This window comes from Diprion similis, chromosome 10, assembly GCF_021155765.1.
Source record: "Diprion similis isolate iyDipSimi1 chromosome 10, iyDipSimi1.1, whole genome shotgun sequence".
Taxonomy (NCBI): domain Eukaryota; kingdom Metazoa; phylum Arthropoda; class Insecta; order Hymenoptera; family Diprionidae; genus Diprion; species Diprion similis.
In genome coordinates this window covers 1,824,283-1,847,157 of record NC_060114.1, presented here as the reverse complement: position 1 = coordinate 1,847,157, position 22,875 = coordinate 1,824,283, and the positions used below count along the sequence as shown (strand labels likewise).

The following is a 22,875-nucleotide window of genomic DNA, read 5'->3' as shown; positions in this document are numbered from 1 at the left end:
AATGGTGTTAGTAAATTGTGATAATAAAATAATAGTATCATAGTCTCCTGTAATGTGAGGATCCTGTAATATGGTTTCTGGACTCTTGATTAATGATAATGGTTGTTATGCCTCATCTAGGGGCTTTCAGATGGTTAAGCAGTTTCCTTGAATGACTTTCTTACAGAGTTCTCACATTTAGAGTTTTGGTTAGTTGGTAACTAATGTTAGGGAATAATCATAAACAATAAAACATACGGACGTTCCGGTCGGATGTTACAATACATCTAACTACCTTTTATTAATTGAAGGAATATACTTACCTCAAAGGTCGCGAGATCCTTTTACAGAACTTCAGTAATACTACAGCTATCATTTGAACCGTTAAAAGTGTTATTTAGCATTAATCAAGTCTACAAAAACCCCCAGAGTAAAACTACTAGGAGAGCAAAGACTAAACGCCGTATCATAGGCAGGCATGTCTTACACGGAGTAGTTCCGTCGGTAATGATACCATAGACACAACCAACATATATCCCCGACAATACTACGCGTGCATCTATACTTATATCCAATGCTTGCATACACGTATAAATACATACATACATACTTGCTTCTTTTATATTATCAGAATATTCAATTTTATCAATATATATATATATATATATATATATATATCTCAATATCTCAAATTATCTAAACTGAAACATTCTTCTTAAATGATCAAATTATTACATTACTTGCGTTATTACCAATATCATTATATTTGAATTGTTACTATTAATCTAAATTACAATTATATTTGAATTGTTATTATTAATCGACTATTCTTACAAACCTAAGTATCTGCGAAATTACTACGCTTATTCCCGTATCAAAGAAATACTACAAGCCAAATCTTAGTTAACAAAACAATTTTGATTCCAAATAATATTACAAGCTTGTACTAAGGGCGAATCTAGTTCATACCATGTCGCACCACCGTCAACCTAAAGCTAGGTGACGCAACTCAAATTCTCAGAATCAGTGCGCTGCACTGGCAACGTTGCGGAACCTTGAGGGATATATTCAATCGTAGATGAAAAAGCCTATCGGCTGATATTACTTTTCTTCAATATTGAATGTTAAACATTATGAATAAACCCTGGAGGTGAAGCAGCCCCGCAAACGTTATTATACATACTTAAACGCAACACACCCCCAGACACCTGTTCAACCTTGCACACCTGTGTGTTCCTTTTACGCAATTATTCTAATTCAATAATAAACCACACAGCTATTGTTTACCTAATATTAAAAGACATTTCTGAGTCCTTACATGAAGTCGGCAGCGAAAAACATCCAAAATTCAAATTATTAAATATTATAAAACCGAATAAAGAAAGCTTTGGTAGCCAGCTAGAAGCTAGCCGGGCTACGCAAAGCAAACCATATAAGGTAACAACCAAGACGCTAATTAGGTCACCTTGATCGGAACCAATCACAGTCCAGCTACCCCCCAAATATTCACTGGTGACTCAATGTAATAAATCTGGCACCCAAAAATTGTACCGGAGCGTAGGAGATTTTGCCCTATATAAACGAGTGCAGATTGAACTCGGAGAGCATTAATTTTACTAAGTTTGTTACCGTCACTTTGTCACTCTGCCCCAGAGCAGTATTTTAACTTTGTAATTGATACTTTGTTGCTCCACCTGAGAGCCTTATCTTGTGTATTTGTAACCTTAACGTAAACTGATAAACATTTAAGTGCAATTAAAAATCAAAATCATTCAATTTAATTAAAACACCTTCAACAGCTGGTCCTTCGCCGCTCCACGAAGCTACCTGTTGTCCTGTACCACCAAGCGCAAACAACAAGGGTGAGTTGACTTAATATTCTATTATTTCGAATTCCTTTCAAATCATCCAAAGCCCCCCCATTACGCGAATTTATTGATGTTACCCATTTCACTTTAGTGATTAGTCGGTATTGGCGACCCACAACTACTGATTGTATGTACATACGTCCCTTCATTTTCGCGACTCAATTTCGAATCTAACTCTAAATTTGTCCGGAATTTACCGTTAGGACGTCACATTAGCTCACAATCTTTCATCTCTTTTGCGTTGACTGTCTTTTGTACTGCCGCGCTTGTGTCTAGCTTTTTCACTGTCCTAGGGTGTTTTTAGCGCGACCAACTAATTTCGGAACGCATTAGAAGTAGAATGCATACAAATTATAGCAGGGCGGTCGGATGTTATAACAGGGATATACCAAGACCGTGGTCACTTCATGGTCTATACTGTGCCGTGATCCTGGGGCGTATATGCATTACAGATGTTACAGATACAGACCACACACAAACACATCCGCTAATTACGCGTTGATGATCTGAGGTTAGAATATCACGTGTATCCAATGTGTACATGTTATGTGCATAACAAACTGAATGTCCAAATTTGAAATCTTTGAGCTCTAATTTAAATTTCGTGTATACGAATGTAGCTTATGACCAGCTGTTGAATATTTTCCATTTATTCATCCGAATATTCCTGGTAACGCTTCACAAGAAAAATTGGGTAAGCTCTTTGTACGACTCACTTTTGCAATTTTATCACTCGTATCTATTACAAAGTTGGCATTTTTCGTAATTTTGGATACCTGTATCTTGAATTCTCACAGCAATGCGTGCATGAAGTAATCAGCAACCAAACACGATCGCGAACTCTGTTCCTATTGAGATATACCGGACCAACCAGACCCCGGGGTTCAAGATACTCAGAAATGTTTTTTTATCTGATTTACATATACGTTATTTGTATAATACTTTTCATAATCACAGACAAATGACCAAGTTGAAACTTGTAACGTGAAAGTAACAATGCATTTTGAGAAAAAGTTATTGTAAGTTAAAACATTTCAGATACATTTCATGTAATTCCAGGCAAAAAATTTTGCTCTAGTGTGAAAACTGTGATGTTTCATAGCAAATTAGAAAATTTCAGAAAATACATTTTAAAATACCTATTTGCAAAGTTTTTCACAAAAACTTTCAATGGATTGGTTCTTTTCCGGCATTCATCAAGTTTTTCATGCAGCTAGAGTATGAGCTTAGACTTTTTAATGTCAAGTAATGATGAACAATAATTATCACTTTACTGATTCATGATTGCCTAAAATTTGGGAAATTATCATCAAGCAATACATACTCGTACTTTGCCAGATCGACTTTCTCAAGTATTAGTAAAAAGCTTTGATTTTCACAGGAATGACCAAAAATGATTAATTTTCGATTAAATGATTATTTTTCTCCAATTAACTGAGGAGAATCGATTATTTTTCATAATCGATTAATCGGCCAATCCGATTGTTTCCCTCACAATCGGTTTTTGTTTTTTACTCCCATGAATGCACAATACAATATCCAATTTATGTGATTAAAGTATTAATTATTATCATTGTCTTACTTACTAAATACCTATTTGATATAATAAGTGAAAGATAAATGAATATTCTCACATGAAATTGAAAAATATTCTGAATGAAACTATTATTTAATAAAAAACTGCTGTTAAGACTACATGCTGAAATTTAAGAAATTTTGGTTTCAAATGCACCATTTCAGAAAAGTGCGAGATGATAGATTAATTGGTTAATTTTTACTGACTCAACCGAATCGTGTTCGATTATTTTTTTGAATTTGATTTTCCATTACGTTATCATTGCTATACTTCGAACCTTTTTTTTTTTCTTTCAACTCATTGTTTCATTACTATGCTCACATAATAACACATTTTGTTTGGAACAATGCTTCGCTAACAATTTCTTTTAGTTCTGAGGAGGGCCCCATCCTCATCAGGGCCGATACCTCGATTCATATATTATTTCCTTTTATCGACCGTTGGCACCGACAAAACTTTCTACATCACAGTAAATATTGCTAGTCATTCCGATGAGTTATGAAAATAACTATTTGTCGATCATTCTACAGTATTTTTTTCTTCAATGTTTATAAATTTCATATGTATCTTAACTACCTGTATAATTTTAAACACATGTTCCTCAGTCCCGAGTTTCTGAAATAACGATGCACTAGAAAATATCTCAAACTTTAGGCCATGTTGACTACTGTTTTGATCAGTTTTTTCTTCCCTTATACCTGTTCATTTCTCTAGTTCGGCTTCTGTGCCGCTACAGCACGCTACTTAGATTTTATGGGTGTTGCGCTATGTTTTTTCCTACAGATAGTAACCTTTCAAGTCACGTAACCATATTTTCTGCACTGTTGGACCACTTGCAGCTTTGTAGTTGTGTCTTTTCATGTCTGTCTGAACAATCTCACAGTTTTCAGTGTTCATTTCTGTGAATTCTAGCTTATTTGTCGTGCCGTAAATATTGCGTGAAAATAGTACTGGGCTATATCGTATTATTACGCATTACTTCTAGTGTCCGGAAACTTCATCTCTGAATACTGTTTGAATATGATAGAAACTTTATTGGTTTGTTCTTAATACATTACTACCGTACGAATTCTTGCGATTCCATGAGACTCATATGCTACCTGGTGGATTTTAGGTAGTACTAGAGCAAGGAGAGTCATTCATCAATGCATTAAGCAGCATAGAAACGATGCTGAAAGCCGGAAAATTAAACGAAATTATGTAAGATCTCATTTTGCTCTGCCTAGTTACATATTTAAAGAAATGTGTTAATACATAATCAAATTATGGATTTCAAAAAATGATGAAAAGTAATCGCATATGCTCTAAGAAGGCGTGAATATCTATGGCGACAATGTCGTATAAGAATTCGATTTTGATCATCAGGTTTTTTGTAATAATCGACAACATTTATTTATTCATAAATTATGGTTTAAAGTGGTATGAAGATTCATTTCGACTGTAAGATCCGATTGATTAAGTTTAATGGTAAACCAAATTTGCTGCTAGTACTGTGATACGATGATAAATTTTTTAAGAGTGCACGAAACCTTAGCAGCTATTTGAATGTAAATTATTGAAATTATGGCTAAATATTGCAGTACTCTGTTTGACTGTGAATTATTGAAATTATGGCTAAATATTGCAGTACTCTGTTTGACTGTGAATTATTGAAATTATGGCTAAATATTGCAGTACTCTGTTTGACTGTGAATTATTGAAATTATGGCTAAATATCGCGGTACTCTGTTTGACTATTGGTCAAACTCTTTTCGATCAACTATGATCGATTGAAACTTCAGGTATTAGCTCTAATTGTAAATGCAATGTTAAAATGCCTTTAGCAAGGAAACAATGAGATTGCAATTATGGATAGGTGCACAGAGACGGATCATGAAATTTCAATAAGATGATTAATGTGTATTGCTGGAAAAATTTCAATATTGTATTTGTAATCAATAATTTATCGAATGTAACTTGCACAAATATAACATTCTTCAGCCTCTGATGCCAAAAATGAAGGATGTCCAAGTTAGTAAAGTTGATGTAGTGATGCATTTTTCGGAACAATCGTTATTTTGCTACTCTAGAATTATCTGAAATTTAGAAAATCAAAATGAAATAAAACCTTCTCATGATTCATAAACTGAACACCTCCAAAGTCCGTCGATGGTTGCTAAAAGTGAATTTGAATTTAATGTTTCGTTACTCTAATGTCACCAAAATGAATGTCACGAATACGAATGGTTTTGGAGATCTAAGAAGTGGAAGGCATGTGTAACTTGTTTTTTCACTAATTTCCGTTTATAATCAGCACATTCTATTCAAGAATTTGAAATTGAGTTTCCTCATGGAATTCAATGTAGAATTAGATCAGAAATCAAATTGATCTCAGCAATTTTTTCTCAGTTTGAGACATTTTTGAACTAAACGTGACGCCCTACCACCTTTTGTCTATTATGCAAATTTAGGTTTCTTGTACACATTTTTAAATATAATACAACAATCGTTAGTGAACCCAAGACAGATACAGCAATCGCTCAGAAGACTGACCCAAGTTACTTGAAGTCTTGCGAACTCACTTAAAATCACTTGAATTGACCTGGATTGAGTAGAAGTAATGAAGTCCTTTGAAGTCTTGAAATGTTGAAATCAGGTGGTATGTGCCACTTCAGGAGTTGCTTCCTTGGCGTGCATTCAAAATTTATCACACGATTTGGAAGTAAATTCAAAACAGATACTTAACTACTAATGTAAAAAGTGTCATTGGTAGCTGTTGTAATTACATATGCTTTTGGATACTTTATTTCCCAGAAATGACATACTAGTCAATTTAACGTCGGTCAACCAAAGAGAAAAAAGTCAATTTTCCAAAATAATGGATAACTGATAGGCCGTTAAATTTGAATAAGATTTATATTTCATTTTTCTTTCCCAGACGTTTCGTGCTGAGGCAGATACCTCGAGGGGCTGTACAGAATAAAAAAATGAGCGTCTTCACACAGACCTTCAATCCGATGACAGGAACAATATGCTGGGAAGAAAAAGATCCAGATTATGATTATCACCAAGAAGTGGCGCGCTCAGCATTCGCAGATATGCTGCACGACAAAGAAAGGGTAATTAGTAGAACTAGCTGCATCGAATTTGGCCAAAAACATAGCACCACTGTTTATTTATTATCTCACTGATTTCTACAGAATGAAAAATATTTCGTTGCTATAAAAGCAGCGATTGATAAAAAACATGCGTTGGGGGAAAAAGCTAATGTACTGGATATTGGGACTGGTACAGGCCTGCTCTCAATGATGGCCGCCAAATGTGGGGCTGACACAATAACTGCGTGCGAGGTAAATATCCGATTTTTTTATTTGATCTTACCTGTAATTTACAAGTTAATCAATAGTTGTGAAAAACTCCGAAAACACCGATTCAACGAAAATGGCGTCCAATGTTTTTTAATTTTAGCCTGTGAACTGTAAATGCTCCTACTACCAATATTTATTACTTGAGCTCTAAGTGGATACAGCCCTAAATATCGAAGAAAACTTTATTGGCTTCACAATTATACCAGATCTCATAAGAACGTACTGCTGGAAATTCTAATTTCAATAATCTTGCCATCTTGAAAGTCAATAACTGGTGACTTGATACTTGTTAACCGTTGATGAAGTCTATTTACACCAGATTTGTTTAAACAGGAGACTTTAATTAGAGAATATTGGATCATGCAATCACTGTCTAATGATTTTGCCAGTTGAAAAGTTAGGTTGACATTAAATCTGATTAAAAAAAAAAATTAATGATTTCGGCATTTGAAATTATTAAATTCACTTCGTTATGGTAAAATGAAATTAGTCTCTGCTGAATTAAAAATTCACCAATAATATTAATGCTTACATACCAACATGATTCTCACCGTCGAAAAATTCGGTTGAAGTTGCTGTTAAATATATTGCCATTTATGCTGCGTAGATAAAATCTCCATGAAAATTTATCGTCAGATTTGGTGAAAGTCCCGAAGAAATTCTCAGATCTATACAAGTGACAGCTAACTTGAATTCCACACTCAGGTATAAGTGTCAATTAATTGGTATAGGAAAAATTTTCAGGCATTTAGACCAATGGCAGAATGTGCAATTAAAATAATCGAAGATAATGGATATGCGGATAAGATTAATCTGATTTTCAAACGATCAACAGAGATGACTCTCGGAGTAGGTGGAGATATGCCAAATCGTGCCAACATTTTAGTTACTGAGGTTTTTGATACTGAATTAATTGGGGAAGGCGCATTATCGACATTTCGACATGCTCACAAGGTCTTGCTGGATGTAAGTATTATCAAGATGAAAAGTTGATAAAATCAGAGAACACGACATTTTCATGGAAATGACTTGACATTCGGAAAATGCTGCTCACATCTATCATCAAGCCCTGTAATATTGAAATATATTGTTGAATACAGAACGACAGTATAGTTATTCCACATAGCGGCACAGTTTGGGCTCAAGTTGTCGACAGCGCAATGGTATGTGCCTGGAACAGGATAGAACCAGTTTTGAATTCTTCTGGTGATAAAATCCTTGTGGATACTCCAACTCTTACTAAATCGTGCAGCGGTGCTGCTGCAGTCCATGATTTACAGCTTAGTCAGTTGCCACGTAACTCATTCAAACTTTTGACCAAACCTTTGGCAGTCTGCAGGTACTTGATAAATTAGAAGTTGGGAAAGTGTTTATTCATTTTCATGCGTCGTAATTCCGTCTCATTTTTAGATTCGATTGGTCTGACGTAACAACTCTTCAACTCTCAGAAAGCTTCAGTCATAAAACTAAAGCCATTGCAGCAGGCACCGCGCATGCAGTATTTATGTGGTGGGATTTGAACATGGATACCGAGGGGCAGGTATTATTATATATGATGTAATACTGACAAGGAACGATAGTTAAATGTTCCCTTCGAATTCGTTGCAATTCATCCATGCTGTAGAATATAGAAAACTGTAAGACACGTATTTTTTGAACTGTTGAAGGGGTAAAACTGTTTGAAGGGGTGAAAACGACTCCCAAATATGGGCACTCGAGGAGGTGCTTTCTTGATGTGCTTGATGTATTTGAATGAAACCAATGCTGAAATGTTTCTATTGATGAATAAAACATTTCAGCATGGATTTTATTCTAATACATTAAGCGCTTCTATCCGAAACTGAGGAACCACTCTATTGGGTGCCCATATTTGCGAGTCGTTTTCACCCCATTAAACCGTTTTCCACCAATAAAAAAAAATACGTGTATTTTAGTTTTCAATGCTCTATAACATTGGTGTATTGCAAAGAAATCGGTGGGGAACACCAAACTGATGATCCTTGTAAGAGTGTTTCTGGGTAAAAAAACGGGAACTCGACATTCTGTGCAGTAACACAGCAATCATTCGTTTAGGTACTCTTAAGCTGTGCGCCGGTTTGGGAACATCCAGATGTGAAGTCAGAGTTGAATTGTGGAAAAAGCACAGTTCAATTGAATGAAAAAATTCCATGGAGAGATCACTGGATGCAAGCAGTTTATTACCTATCACCGGAGTATGAGATTCGCTCTGGACAAGAATTAACGTTGGTCACTTCTCATGACGAATACTCATTTTGGTATCACCTGAATGATGGATCAAGGTAAATAATCATATCTCGTAAATATGTAGGGTATTCCACGTGATCTTGTCATGGAAAAACCTTGACGCTATCAGAATCTGTTCGATCTTAGTGGAATGATAGTGCTAGTTGGTCAGAGTTTATACTTGTACAGTACCTGATATGATATACTTGAAAATCAGGAGTGTCCAGGTTACAATTTTTGCAAAATTGTTACACGCTCGAATACACTTAAGTCCATTTTGGAGTAACCTTTCTACTAGAGACGTAAAATATAACATAGGCACAAGAATGGTCTAAAATATGAGAAATACCAGTTCCTTTTCAATATTTTGATTTTACAGTATATTTTCTTATTAGTGTGTACAAATTTTATTGTGAGCTGAAATTTCGATTGAAAGCTATAATGTGTTTATCTTGCAATTGTCGGCAAAAAAAACATCGTATTACGTCATATGTCCATCAGTTTCCTATTAAGTACCTCTGAAACTGAAACTCGTATTCTATCAAAAAATTATTGATTATGAGTTTTTTTTATATATTCACTTCAGATTTTTGGAATCTATGTATGGGGCATTTCACGTCAAATTAGTAGTCCATGTACCACACCCCTATCGATTTCGATCGTTATTTAGTATGAAGTTCTTAGCGACTGAAGAGCGTCTCGGGAATTTGTTCAGATTTATTTGTTTGTCCCGTATGCATTCGTATACCATTCATTCGCTGATCTGTAGAGGTCGGTACATTCATCCGATTACGATGTAACTTTGGTGAGTGTTGTGCGCACACCCACGAAGTTTTCTGAATTAGTACAACCATTTTACAATAGGTGGTGCGCGTGTCGTTTCAATAAATAAGTATATTTCATATAGTTTAGTGGCAGTTACTGTGGTTATGGTTTATGAGTGCACAATAAATTGAATCCCATGCAAACAAAGTTGCAGGCAACAGCTAGTATTCAATGCAAATTCCATGAAGGTGTGGTGTGATCCAATTGAGGAACTAACATTTCTTTTGTGCAGATTGAGTAACAAAAATATTCCTATAGTTTCTACTCAAAATCCTGCCGATGATGAAATTCATATACTGTCCTACATTAATCAAGGAATATACAAGAATTTTGAGCCAAACAATGGTGTCATACATTTTGGAAAATCGAAAAACATAATATTTCAATTTTATTAAGACTTTTCTGATGCTTGCAGAATTTTAGTATATCTCCAAAGACTGACAATAGAGAGTCGAGTTTTAGATCAGATTAAAATCACGTGAAATACTTCATATATATTTAATGTAACTAATTTTGTCAAGGTTTTGATCTGCAGAGATCAGTTGAACAATTATTCTCATTCCAGCAAATCACACATGTAATGTCAAACAAAATTAGTGGTGATTCAATCACAGAAATACATTTTCTGGTTTTATTGTTGCCTAAAACTTTTTTTTTTCCATTTCTGTTCGGCATTGCATATAAAATTGTGCAATCTGCAGCATTTCCATGTCAGTGATGCACAAATAATAGTCAAAATGAATGAAATTTTCTTCGGTCGGTTAAAATTGAGTAATGCAGCCTTTTGAGGTAGAATTTTTGGGTGAGAAAAAATGTAAAAATGTCAATAACTTATCAAACACAATATACCTGATATACTGAATTAAGGGATTCTTGTATCAAGCTATAAATGATTCATATCACAAGAATAGGAAGATTTTAATCCATGATTGAAACTGTTCACAAAATAAGAAGGTAAAGCTAATCTATTATTTATTTTACTACAGTGTGGATGAAGTTAATTATCAGCGACCAATATGTGACTGTTTCGTTCACTTGGCCTACTCAAGAACACGAATAGGGCAATTGAATGATAGGAAGCGCAATAAAATGTACATTCAAGCATTAGAAAAAAGGATCACCTCAGATTCTGTCTGCCTGTGTTTGTCAGACAATTGCTTGCTAGGTTTAGCTGCAGCTAAACTTGGAGCAAAAGAGGTGAGTGAAGACGAACATGAAGATGATAGGAAAATATTTCTGATAAATCATTATCATAATTCAATGAATCAAAATAAGGTCGTTGACCAAAGAAGAAGAATAAATATATTTTTGTATGGCAATATTTGGTTTAACGGGCCACATGAAATTTCGTAAAATATAAACAAACCTTTGCTTTGGCCAAAAGGCTCAAACCTTTGTTGAAAATGGAATTTTCATAACAGCAAAATATATATAATTTTTGAAAATATTTATAAATAATTATAAATTACGAATATTGTATGTCAAAATATATTTCTTACTTCATAATTTTCTAAATGTAAATTAAATCATATCTCAGGTATGGGTGGTTACATTTTTTTTTTTTTTGAAGTAGAGTTTTGTTTTACGACCAGTACCGTAATGTCGAAAATTCTGGAGCAGATATAAAATCTCTGTGAGATGCCTTAAAAATTTTGTTTGTAATTAAAACACAAATTATATTAATCAATCCACAGGTTATCATTTTTGAGAGTAACGGTCTCTCGCATAGAGCAATGGAAATGTTTGTGAAGGCTAATGGTCTCTCTGAAAAAGTTCGCATTGTTAATTCAAAAGATGATTTGAATCCAGATAATGGAGTGAACTTAATTTTCGGCGAACCTAACTTTATTACTTCCATTCTCGCATGGGATAACATATACTTTTGGCATCTGAGCTCGAGATATCCAAAGCATATTACCCGCATACCATCGGCAGTTACCATCAAAGCTGTCGCAGTAGAATTCAAAGATTTACACAAGATCCGTGCACCAGTTGGAAAATGCGAAGGATTCGATATGTCTAGGTTTGATGAACTTGTTCAGGTACTGGTGAAATAATTAATTGATTGACTGCATAGTTTGAGCTTTACAGTAATTCAAATTGGTAATCGGAGCAATGTTTACAGGTTTCAAGTGATATAAGTGATAATCAGATAGAAGCGCATCCTCTTTGGGAATATCCGGGACAGGCTTTGACGGCGCCTTTCACTGTTGTAGAACTGCAACTTGACAGAAATATTGACCATCAGCCAGATATTCAACATTCTGATACAGTTTCCATAGCGTGGTAGGTTTTTTTTTATTTCAAAATCTATCATATTTTTTATGGAGTTTTTCTAGGAGTTTCCTATGCTATTTTACGGTTGTTTAGTAAATCCTCAAGTCTAAGCCGCACAAGTAAGGAACAAAGTACTGAAATTTCTATTCTACGAAATAGGCAGTATTTCCACAGTTACGCTAATTTCTCCCATCATACTCTTATATAATAAAACACTGCCACATCGTCCAACCGATTATTTAAAAATATATGACTTCACGTTTTTTGAATTGATATTTTCATTGAATGCTGTTTCAAAGTGACATTGTTTGCAACAAAAAAATATTGGCAGCTCATCTTCTTGAAGCAATTCGACACAATCATTATTGCTTGCTAATCTCATTGCAGTGCTGGAAATTGCAATGGAATTGCGTTGTGGGTTGACTGGACTCTGGATGCGTCAACTGAAGTCAGTACAGGTCCAATAAGAGATATTGTTCCTGGTTCTAACATATCTTGGGATCCTTATACGCGACAAGGTGTTTTTCTTCCACGAAAGAATTTTGCGGTTACAAAAAAAGACTTTCTGCAATGGTCTGTGCACTTTTCCCCAATCAGTGGTGGTGTACAGTTTACGTTTAAAGTTACAATGGGAGATAATTAATACAATTGTACAACAAGTATACTTGACTTTTTTTTTTCCTCAACTAAAACCCAATTTAAGTCTGACCAATATACGTTCTTTTCCCCTTCATTCATATTTTCAGTTTCCCCTTCCTCAAAGACTAGGCAATGCTACAATCAAATACATCTGGGGCTTTCCACGTGAAATCGAACAAAATTTTAATGCCGAGTTTTTCATTTGTTATATTTTTTTCCATTCCAATCTGCCTATTGAATGGAGCATTTCTGACTTTTTTGAAATTTTTATCTCAATTTCAACTTCACTCACCAATATTTGAAATTTCCTAGCTCAACTTTTCAAATGGATATAATTTGAGAACGAAAAGAGTTATAGACTGAATTCTAAACACGTTTTTCCGTCTTGCATCGTAGATTTATAAAACAATTTCAAAAAATTATACTTTAAAATCAGCAATCAAATGACTTAAAAATAAATAAGATATACCTATGTTATGAGTAATCGACTCATAATGATACTTGGTTCAAAATTTATGAATAAACCAACTTTTCACGACATTTTTCGCAAGAAAATGAAAACTTAACAATTATGTGAAGAAACCATTTTTTCAAATCAAAATCCAATCAAGTTTGTGATTTTAAAGAGGTGTAATTTCTTCGTAGTGTTATACATTATTTCCGATGCATAAATCGAGACGAAGAAAATGTGTTTTTTTCATATTTTTTCAATACCTTTTTCATTCTTGGGTCATATCCATTTGAAAAATTTACAACAGGAAATTTTTCGGCAGTTGATAACTCAAGAACGGATTGAAATAAAAATTTTGGAACAAACAGGAATGCTCCTTCCCATGGGCAGATGGAAATGAGAAAAATTAAGCATCAGTTGTAAATTGATGAATGGAAGAAAGAAAATTCATTCAACACTTGGTTTTTGAAGCAGTTTGTTAGTGGTTAAATTGTTTTTATCGGAATCGATGAGGTAGAAAAATTTTTCGAACGAGACTTTTCAGTGTGTCTCTTGGTAACGAGCAGTAAACAATTGGACTGCGTGAAATCAGCAATTATTGGTGTGAAATACTTATCCAAAAATTCTGTGAATGATTCAAATTTATAGGTATAGGTATGCATTGCGACAAAATCGGAGTCGTTGACGGAAGAATTTGAAGACTATTAAGGTAGCTGCGACAATACCGCCATCCAACGGATAATCTTGAGCACTGTATTCCTCAAATAGTCCGAAAAAAATGGATTTGACAACTTCGCGTGGTTTTCTTGTGTTGGAGTCCGTGTTGTGAGTATTCATGGAGTGCGTTCCAGTAATGAAGTAAGAGGGAACTTCATGGTTCCAGTATTCACTCAAAGCGCTCAAATCGGCGCGTGCTCAAAAAGCGTTCCATTAACAGTACAGCGCTTAGAGCGCCTCTATCGTGATTTATTAATGGAACGATTTTTAAGCGCATTGAAATTGAAATAATGGAAAATTACTAAAAGCAATCACTTCATAAGAACATTGCACCAGTTATTGAGCAAGGATTATACGAGTTACGAAAAAAAATACAGAAAACAACCTCAAAATTGTTAATTTTAATTACGCTCTAAGCGCATGAACAGCGCTTTGAGTGAATAATGGAACGCACTCATGGTGTGCCGAGATGTTTTCGAGGTCAAAGTCTTTAAGTGAGATGTGTACCAACTGTCTAAAGAAATCCCTATATTATTAGGGATTTATATTTCCGGCGAACGCTACCCTGCTTGGTAATGCCATCATCATCGTACGCGTTGGCCATCATGTATAGTTGGTTGTGACGTTTTTAAAGCCCCGCTCATTTTCTTCCCACGCCGATTTAACGTCACAACAATTGATCACTACCGATCTAGGGTATTTTAGCGCCGCTGGTACACATCTTACTCAAGTCCAGTCCAGCGGAAGAGAGAAACTTTTTTAGAGAAAGAAGCTGCACTCCTAGGCACGCCATGTATACTCACACCACACGCTGGATTGCAGCATGGTAACTCTGCTTGTAAGAGCGTGCCCGTGACCGCGTCAGCAAATATTTTGTAATACATACTCCGATTCTACATGGCGGATGACAAAACGGTATGGGAAGAACTCTCAAAAATCGATGCCGATCCCCCGAAAATGCGTGATAAGTGTGTACAATGCAGGTAGGCACTGTCAGGTCAAACCAACCTAACCTAATCTAATCCAATTCAACTGCATTTTTACAGGTTCTATGTATATTACGAGAACCCTAGTTTGGTTTTATTTTATTTATTCATTCTAATTAATTAACTGATGCAGAAAAACACCAAACATCCAGGCAGTTATCGAATATATCTCTGATTCAGGAGACCTGTCCCAGTTTGCTGGTGCCTGGGATTACCAAACACACGGTTATCTCCAAACTCAAGACTGATAATACTTCAGCATCCTGCAGAAGTAAAACGTTGCCTCAGAACTGCACCAATGTTGACGTTCGCTTTAGAACCAGGAAAATGTTTAACATTCAGGTAAATACCCTTAAGCTGATTCTTGCAGCATTGTAGTTTGAAAACCTAACTTCCAAAGTGGTAGAAGTCGGAAACTACCACTGTCTTTTTTTGCTGTCGCAGTCTATAGTTCTGAGGTCGTTATGTTACAGATTGAGCCACCTGATTTTCATTCCTCAGAAATGTTTTCTAGTAAATGAAATGAAAATGAAACATATTGAAAGAAGTCCATTTCGACGTTTGAAAATCTGAAATTCTTAAGAAAATGTATTGCATGATATAAAAATTAATCTGAAATAATTGTTCTATTATTTTGAATAGTGCACAGATTCTAGTTGATGTGAATCAGTAAATGGCATAAGTGCTTTTATCATACTTTTTTTTCAATCAAGTTCAGTCTGATGAAAAATCTCAAATATTTTTGCAGTTTGGAATGCAATTCTACAATCTTTTCGAATTACACTTTAATGAAAGTGATTTGATTCCAGAAACTTTAACAATACCTGTTTATTTTTTATAATCACTAGCCTCTTATTGGTCTAGAGGCAGATTCAACAAGTCATCCAAACTCTTGTTTTAAATTGTAATTTTGGGAATCGAAAAAACAATGTCCACTAGATTTCAGTTGTTTTCAATTGTTTTGAATTGTTTTTAACTGTTTTTAGTATTTTCCTTGTTACAGCATGTTGAATACGAATTTAATTTTTTACAAAAAGATCGAATAGAAATGGATGGGAATGGAATTGGATTGCATCTAATTAGAATTCCGTTGCAATTCAAATGGAACAAATTTTGGAAAACCAAATCGTAAACACAGATTCAAAACAATAGACCGTTCAATTCGGATTGATTTTTTTTCCCATTCTGTAACACTTCTTGACAATTTCGAATTGGCAGACATCAAATGAATCTGACCATACTTCAATCTTTCTCCGTTTACTACGATGTCACTTATTTCTATTGTGATCAGGGCCTATTCATTTCTGATGTAAAAGCGTCGTGCAGTCATCGAAATTTCACATGCGTTAGCATTACTAAGCAAACACAAGCCATAAACATACTATTTTTCGTGGTACTCTTTATCACTATACAAACCAATTCATTTACTGGAAGTACCATCGAATATGGTTAAAATCTGTAGTGGACGAAATGAAGCTAAAAAACAGGCCTAACCCTGAGAAAAAGTAGTCAGTAAACTCTGATGAAAATTGCTCTTTTGTGTGTAACAAAGCTGTGAAAGTTTATGACCATAATTTTGTCTCTGGCGAATGCTTAAATCATTTAGTTGTAAACTTACAGATTTCCACCAACAACTGTTTCAGTTCGATTTTCACAGAAAAAGTTTTTAAAAAAAAGCAGCAATTTCACATAAAAAAGCTCTGTGACAGTTTTCGATATCGTCGAAGTTATAGGTGTTAGAAAGTTGGTAAAAATTAGTATAAAATAATACTTTCAGAATGGTTTCTCACTGAATAAATCATCCAAGAATCTTTTGTTTCATGTTTAATCACCTGAAAGTCGAAACTGTAACCTTTGACTTTGTCCATGATTTTTTTTTTTTTTTCATTGACAATAAATTGAACGAATGTTTTTAATGCAAGAAGGAATTTCAATTGTATTTATATTGTATGTATTTATACAGGAATTGTAAAATGAATTGAGTAATTGAATTCATGGAAATTGAAAATGAACTTGAGTATCACATAGCTGTCTGTGTACAGAGTGATTACGTAACGACAGAATTGTCCATCGTCTACTCGACTCTAAGCTGTATGCACTGCAATCCGAGAGCAGTTGTTTGCCAGGATGTCCAACCATTGGCGGACACCGCCAACTGTCAAAATGACCGAAGTGAACTTGGCCCCCCAATATATGCACCCAATATTTGGCAACGTTTGCCAAAAAATTTTTTTTTGATTGCCCCTTCTAACAATAATTTTAATTGTCAAAAAAACAAAAAAAATGCGAAAAATTTGAAGTTAATTTTTCTAAGGTGGTTGCTTCAGAGATCCCATCTCGTTTGAAATGTATTCCGATGTGAAAAATTCCGAATTTTCCGATCAAAATACTTTCGAAACCGGGAAAAGACCCGAAAATGGGGCAAGACCCGAAAAATCGATTTTTGTACTTTAAACGCAATTATCGTAATTTTTAAAACATCCCAGAATTTTGGCATATTTTTTCCAAAAAGTTCATGTTTTTCTCTGAAAAATCGTTTCCCTAAAATTTTTTCTATCTATAATTGGAAAAAAGTTAGGGGCATTTGAAAATTTAGTGTTTTACAAAATGCGAAAACTGTGAGCCGCCATTACTAAAAAACTATTGAACACAAAAATTTAAAAAAAATCATGGATGCTTACTTTGATACGTCCTTTCAGATGACTTTCTTAGTTTTGTTAAATTAAGACCACCCGGTACAACTTTGACACAGAATTGGTGGACTTACCCATATATATAAACTCAAATATAGTATATATATATATATATATATATATATATATATATATGTGTATATATATGTATATATATAAACTCAAATAACTATCATCGTTTATTGACGCTTATAGGTTTTTGATATTGAATTTCCGACGTTTGATTGTAATGACTTGATTGATAATCAATTGTTAGGTTAGGACTACTGTCACACGAATACGAAAATATAAGTGCAATCATTTCATGTATACATTACATACGGGTACACCATAATGAATAAAATACAAAGTAATTGAAATTAACCGTTATACTCCGACCCTTGATGTTAGTTTCCTTCATCCTGTAGCAAAACATTATGTGAGGTCATATGAGTACGGAGACATTTTTTTTAATTCTTGTAAGCATTTTATGTACGACTACCAAATAATATATAGAAATAGGATAATTGAAACTGATTATTCGCTGATCAGCAGCTTCCATAGCTCCAGAAGAAATTCAGCAGATCTGGGGAATTTTCTAGATTGGGGAAAACCTCGCAGTCCATTTTTCGGTCTGGCTTTTTGGACTTTCCAGCCAAACGGCAGATCACCAAACATTCGTATCAACTTCATCGTGACCACCAAACGATTGCGCGTCGATTAAGCTCCTTTTGAACTTAGTTGGAGCGAAAATAAAAAAATCCGGTTAACTTGACGCTTAGATTTGTTTAATTGATATCAAATCAACTATTGACTACCAAACGATTTCATTAGGTTACTAATCACCACCAATTGACCACCAAACGATTGGTATAGTCGAAATTAAAAAAGGCTGAAGTTTCGGGGCCAACTTTACATAAGTATTGCGGTGACCTATCATTTAAGTTCATGATGGTTGGTTACCCTGACAAACAACTGCTCTCGAATTTTGCACATGCGCATTACATTCTAGCAGGAAACTGACGATTCTGTCATTAGATAATCACTCTGTATATTTTATCCGTCCGTTCTCTGTGTATTTTCTATATATGAGCAAGTCTACCAATTCTAGATGTCGAAACCAGCCTCATCCCCTCAAATTTCGCAATTTTTCGAGCTGAAAGTCCCAATCGGCAAACATCCGAAATTTTTTCAGATATTTTTCCCTCTTAATTGCGAAGTTATTGTATGGGGTGTTACGTTGCGAGTTGATTCTGATTCGCTGCGTGATTTAGGTTATACTCTTAACTTACGTAGTTGATATATATGAATCCTGGAAATCTGCTGATCAGTTCCTCAGGTCTTCTCGTTCAGCTCACCTGAAATTTCAGGAGTTTGTTATATTTAGCTCGTGCCAACCATCATTGTGCGTAATCAAAATAATCATCGATGAAAACATTTGGGCTAAATACACGTTTATTTACACAATTTCCTTCAAGTTCCCAATTGTAGGGCTTGCAATTGTTATATAAATTAGTGTTATTTACTTATCACAGTCACAAACTGTTACTTAGTCACGGAGGTTCTGAATTAATTATTCTATGACTTGATTCTATGATTTTGGTATAGCTCTGATCTGTTCTCTAAGATGACTGAATCTCAATCCTTTCTCTAGTAATCTGTTGGACGATTCGATTTCTTCTTTCTGAGGGTCATATCCTGAATCGGGGTTGACTAGGTGGAAAAAGTAGGAGTTCAAAGGAGTGGAGGTTTTTCGCGCCTAGAATGATTGGTTGAGGGTGTTTATTCATTTGGGGGTAAGGATTTTGATTAGTGCACGAGATCTCAGCGGGGAATCAGCGTGAGTTGGTTGGTTTAGGGAAGCAAGCAGTTGACGCGCTAATTGGTCGCATCGTCATTAATACAAAGGCGCTATCCCTGGTTCTGGCATGAAGGGCTTATCCTAGTTTTATGTGGAAGCTAATGTTGAAAGATATAATGGTCAAATGTGAAAATAAAAGTACCATATATCTATGTATGAGCTTGGCTGATGAAATAACGAATCTAGCGTATGAGAACTATCGATATAAGAGTATTGCACGTTACGATGGTAACTGTGTATGTCGGTAACGGACTAAGAACTATGGTAAGAGTGTGTAAGGCTCTCTTATGGTAACTGCACGTTGGTAGAGGTAGGGCACAGAGAGGACGCCGCCGCGGATACTGGTGAAGCCTTTTCCTCGAGGGCTAGTAATAAATAATCTAATGTGGATTAACTTTCTTTAATATTTATTGTTCTTTAGTAATATATAGGTGACAATCACAAATGAGCTACACTTGCAGCGGTAAAAAGGACTAGTATATAGTTCAATAATTTTATTTGTTGCCAACCTTAAATGACTGGTTCTCGCAGCGGCGCGAGTCTTCAGTGCTGCCAACCTAGGGCAGTGGCATCGCGGTCGTGCTGGTTCCACCACACTGGCAAGGACGTAACAGGGGTACTCCTTATGTGCGTGAACTTAGCTGAGCAATGTTTAAATTGTTTAAAAAGGATTATTGTGCTGAGTTGTGCTATGCGTGCGCTGCCTTGTGCCGTAAATCAGTGGTCAATATCTCAAAAAACCACCGAGATATCGTCAAAAAATGTTTTTTCGACTAGCTGAGCCATTAACGACAAGTTTAAATATTATGATTGTGCTGAGTAGATGAACGTGCACTGATTGTTGTGCCGCCAGAAAATTTGCTGTAAGTGCAGAGGTTTTTGATATATTCGAATTTGAAAAAATGGCATCAGCTTCGCCTTGTCAAAATTGTTTAAAACAGATGATTGTGCCAGGTTGAGCTCCGTTTGTGGGAATTTGTGCCGAAAACCAGGGGTCAATAACTCGAACCGCCTCCAAAAAATTAACAAAAACAGTTTTGTGGCACTTCGTTAATAAGAAAATTGAAATATTTAGAAAAGTCTAACTTTCACAACTGTGCACGATTGTCCCGGCAACGCTTAGCAACTTTGTCTTCCAAACATTTTTTGTCAGAACCCCGTTTTCCAAAATACAAGGAAGTAAAAAATTATGAAATTTCTCGAAACGCGAAAAGTTTAAATTGAACGATTGTGCTCGATTGTGCCGGCGATGTTGAGCTACTTTGCTTCCGGAACATTTTCTGTCGGAACCACGCTTTCCAAAAAACAAGAAAGTCAAAAATTATGAAGTTTCTTGAAACGCAAAAAGTTTAAATTATTCGATTGTGCTCGATTGTGCCGGTGATGCTGAGCTACTTTGCTTCCGGAACATTCTCTGTCGGAAGCACGCCTTCCAAAAAACAAGGTGGTCAAAAATTATAAAATTTCTCGAAACGTAACAAGCTTAGTTTCAACGATTGTGCTCGATTGTGCCGGTGATGTTAAGCAACTTTACTTCCGGAACATTTTCTGTCGGAACCAAGCGGCATCGCCGGCACAATCGAGCACAATCGTTCAATTTAAACTTTTTGCGTTTCGAGAAATTTCATAATTTTTGACTTTCTTGTATTTTGGAAAGCGTGGTTCAATTTAAACTTTTTGCGTTTCGAGAAATTTCATAATTTTTGACTTTCTTGTATTTTGGAAAGCGTGGTTCAATTTAAACTTTTTGCGTTTCGAGAAATTTCATAATTTTTTACTTTCTTGTAATTTGGAAAACGTGGTTCCGACAGAAAATGTTCCGGAAGCAAAGTAGCTCAGCATCGCCGGCACAATCGAGCACAATCGTTCAATTTAAACTTTTCGCGTTTCGAGAAATTTCATAATTTTTTACTTCCTTGTATTTTGGAAAACGGGGTTCTGACAAAAAATGTTTGGAAGACAAAGTTGCTAAGCGTTGCCGGCACAATCGTGCACAGTTGTGAAAGTTAGACTTTTCTAAATATTTCAATTTTCTTATTAACGAAGTGCCACAAAACTGTTTTTGTTAATTTTTTGGAGGCGGTTCGAGTATTGACCCCTGGTTTTCGGCACAAAGTCCTACAAACGGAGCTCAATCTGGCACAATCATCTGTTTTAAACAATTTTGACAAGGCGAAGCTGATGCCATTTTTTCAAATTCGAATATATCAAAAACCTCTGCACTTACAGCAAATTTTCTGGCGGCACAACAATCAGTGCACGTTCATCTACTCAGTACAATCATAATATTTAAACTTGTCGTTAAGGCGCCGCTGACCTGGCATGTCAGATATATATTTCTAGTCGTCAGAAGCGAGGTAATTGGGTGAAACGCCATTACGAATCCTGCGAGAACGGAAGCACGAATCTTGCTCGGGAAATTTTTAAATCGAAGCTTGAATAAAAGTGTACGTGGCTAACTGAGTCACTGGTCATGCAAATCGCTGATAATGTTTATGATAAAGAATAATGAAGTGAATAAAATCACGGCACAACAAACATGGCCGATCGGAGCTACCGCATGTTCAATATTCACTGATTGCACTGTTTCACAATTTCATTCACTCTCGCCAGACAGTTAGCCACGTACAAAAGCACTCACTTTATTCGGGAAAACTTATACTATCAGTTATTTTTTTGTAAATATGGCACGATTCGTAACGGCGATTTTCATGTGACAGCAGCCCGTTCATGGCCCACAAGAAGTATGTCTCGATCTGTAGCTGATATCATTGGTTGGATCTAACAGAACAAGCCAATGAAATCAGCGGTGTTATTTCACCGTTTAATATTCAGACGCGTTACACGTACTTATGACGTCACGATTTGATATTTTCAAGTCAGTTCAGCGGCGCCTTAAATTGAAGGTCGTTTGGCATAGTTTACAATAAGCCGATTTTTTATCGCGATCTACCTCACGCAGCCAATGCAGATCTGGTTTATTCAGCCACTCAACTCGAAACTGCGTATTCTTATGTTTAGAGAACACCATTATCTGTAAGAGAATGGAAAAAAATTCTTCAGCATATTTAATTATTTTTCTCTATGTTTCAAAAATGAAGTATACCATCAAGGGGAAAAAATATTATAATTTTTTTTTGTGTTGAGAGTTGTAAGTTAACCTACAAATCATTACTACGTGACGGAGACGACGATTGACTGTGTGAATAGATCAAAGAAACTGATATTTGTTTCTTACTTACCGTTGATATTAAATAATTTTCAATCGACTAATCCAGAACTTCCACTTCTTCAAAACAAGTCACGGCTGCGCTCGCTATTTGACATACGTAGTCAAGTTGTCTTACTCATCTCGCGGAACGCCTGGAACTCTCTGCTTCTGTCACCGACGTGTGGCGCTACCATGCGGTAGTGCAACGCAAGCTGTACATTT

General features: G+C 35.4%; 2 protein-coding genes across 2 annotated transcripts in view; both read left to right on the top strand.

Moving 5' to 3' along the window:
* Positions 1–2,975: 2,975 nt before the first annotated feature.
* LOC124411589 (protein arginine N-methyltransferase 7) lies at positions 2,976–12,803 on the top strand. Its single transcript, XM_046890802.1, has 12 exons — positions 2,976–3,071; positions 4,527–4,623; positions 6,341–6,521; positions 6,603–6,752; positions 7,515–7,736; positions 7,871–8,109; positions 8,181–8,310; positions 8,844–9,070; positions 10,826–11,036; positions 11,534–11,881; positions 11,965–12,125; positions 12,504–12,803. The coding sequence occupies exons 2-12, from the start codon at positions 4,592–4,594 to the stop codon at positions 12,757–12,759; spliced, it is 2,157 nt and encodes a 718-aa protein (XP_046746758.1). The 5' UTR covers positions 2,976–3,071; positions 4,527–4,591; the 3' UTR covers positions 12,760–12,803.
* Positions 12,804–14,772: 1,969 nt separating this feature from the next.
* The window catches only part of LOC124411594 (tRNA-uridine aminocarboxypropyltransferase 2), a 62,189-nt gene continuing 54,086 nt past the window's right edge, over positions 14,773–22,875 (top strand). Inside the window, exons 1-2 of the mRNA XM_046890808.1 lie at positions 14,773–14,906; positions 15,090–15,251. Of these exons, the coding sequence (XP_046746764.1) occupies positions 14,821–14,906; positions 15,090–15,251 (248 nt within the window). The 5' untranslated portion in view covers positions 14,773–14,820. The remainder of the gene's footprint in view (positions 14,907–15,089; positions 15,252–22,875) is intronic.

Bases quoted from the DNA above. Each gene is read 5' to 3' on its own strand.
- LOC124411589 (XM_046890802.1), top strand. From the start codon at position 4,592: ATGCTGAAAGCCGGAAAATTAAACGAAATTAT. The intron at 7,737-7,870 runs GTAAGTATTATC...TGTTGAATACAG, and splicing joins CTCACAAGGTCTTGCTGGAT to AACGACAGTATAGTTATTCC. The intron at 9,071-10,825 runs GTAAATAATCAT...ATTTTACTACAG, and splicing joins CACCTGAATGATGGATCAAG to TGTGGATGAAGTTAATTATC.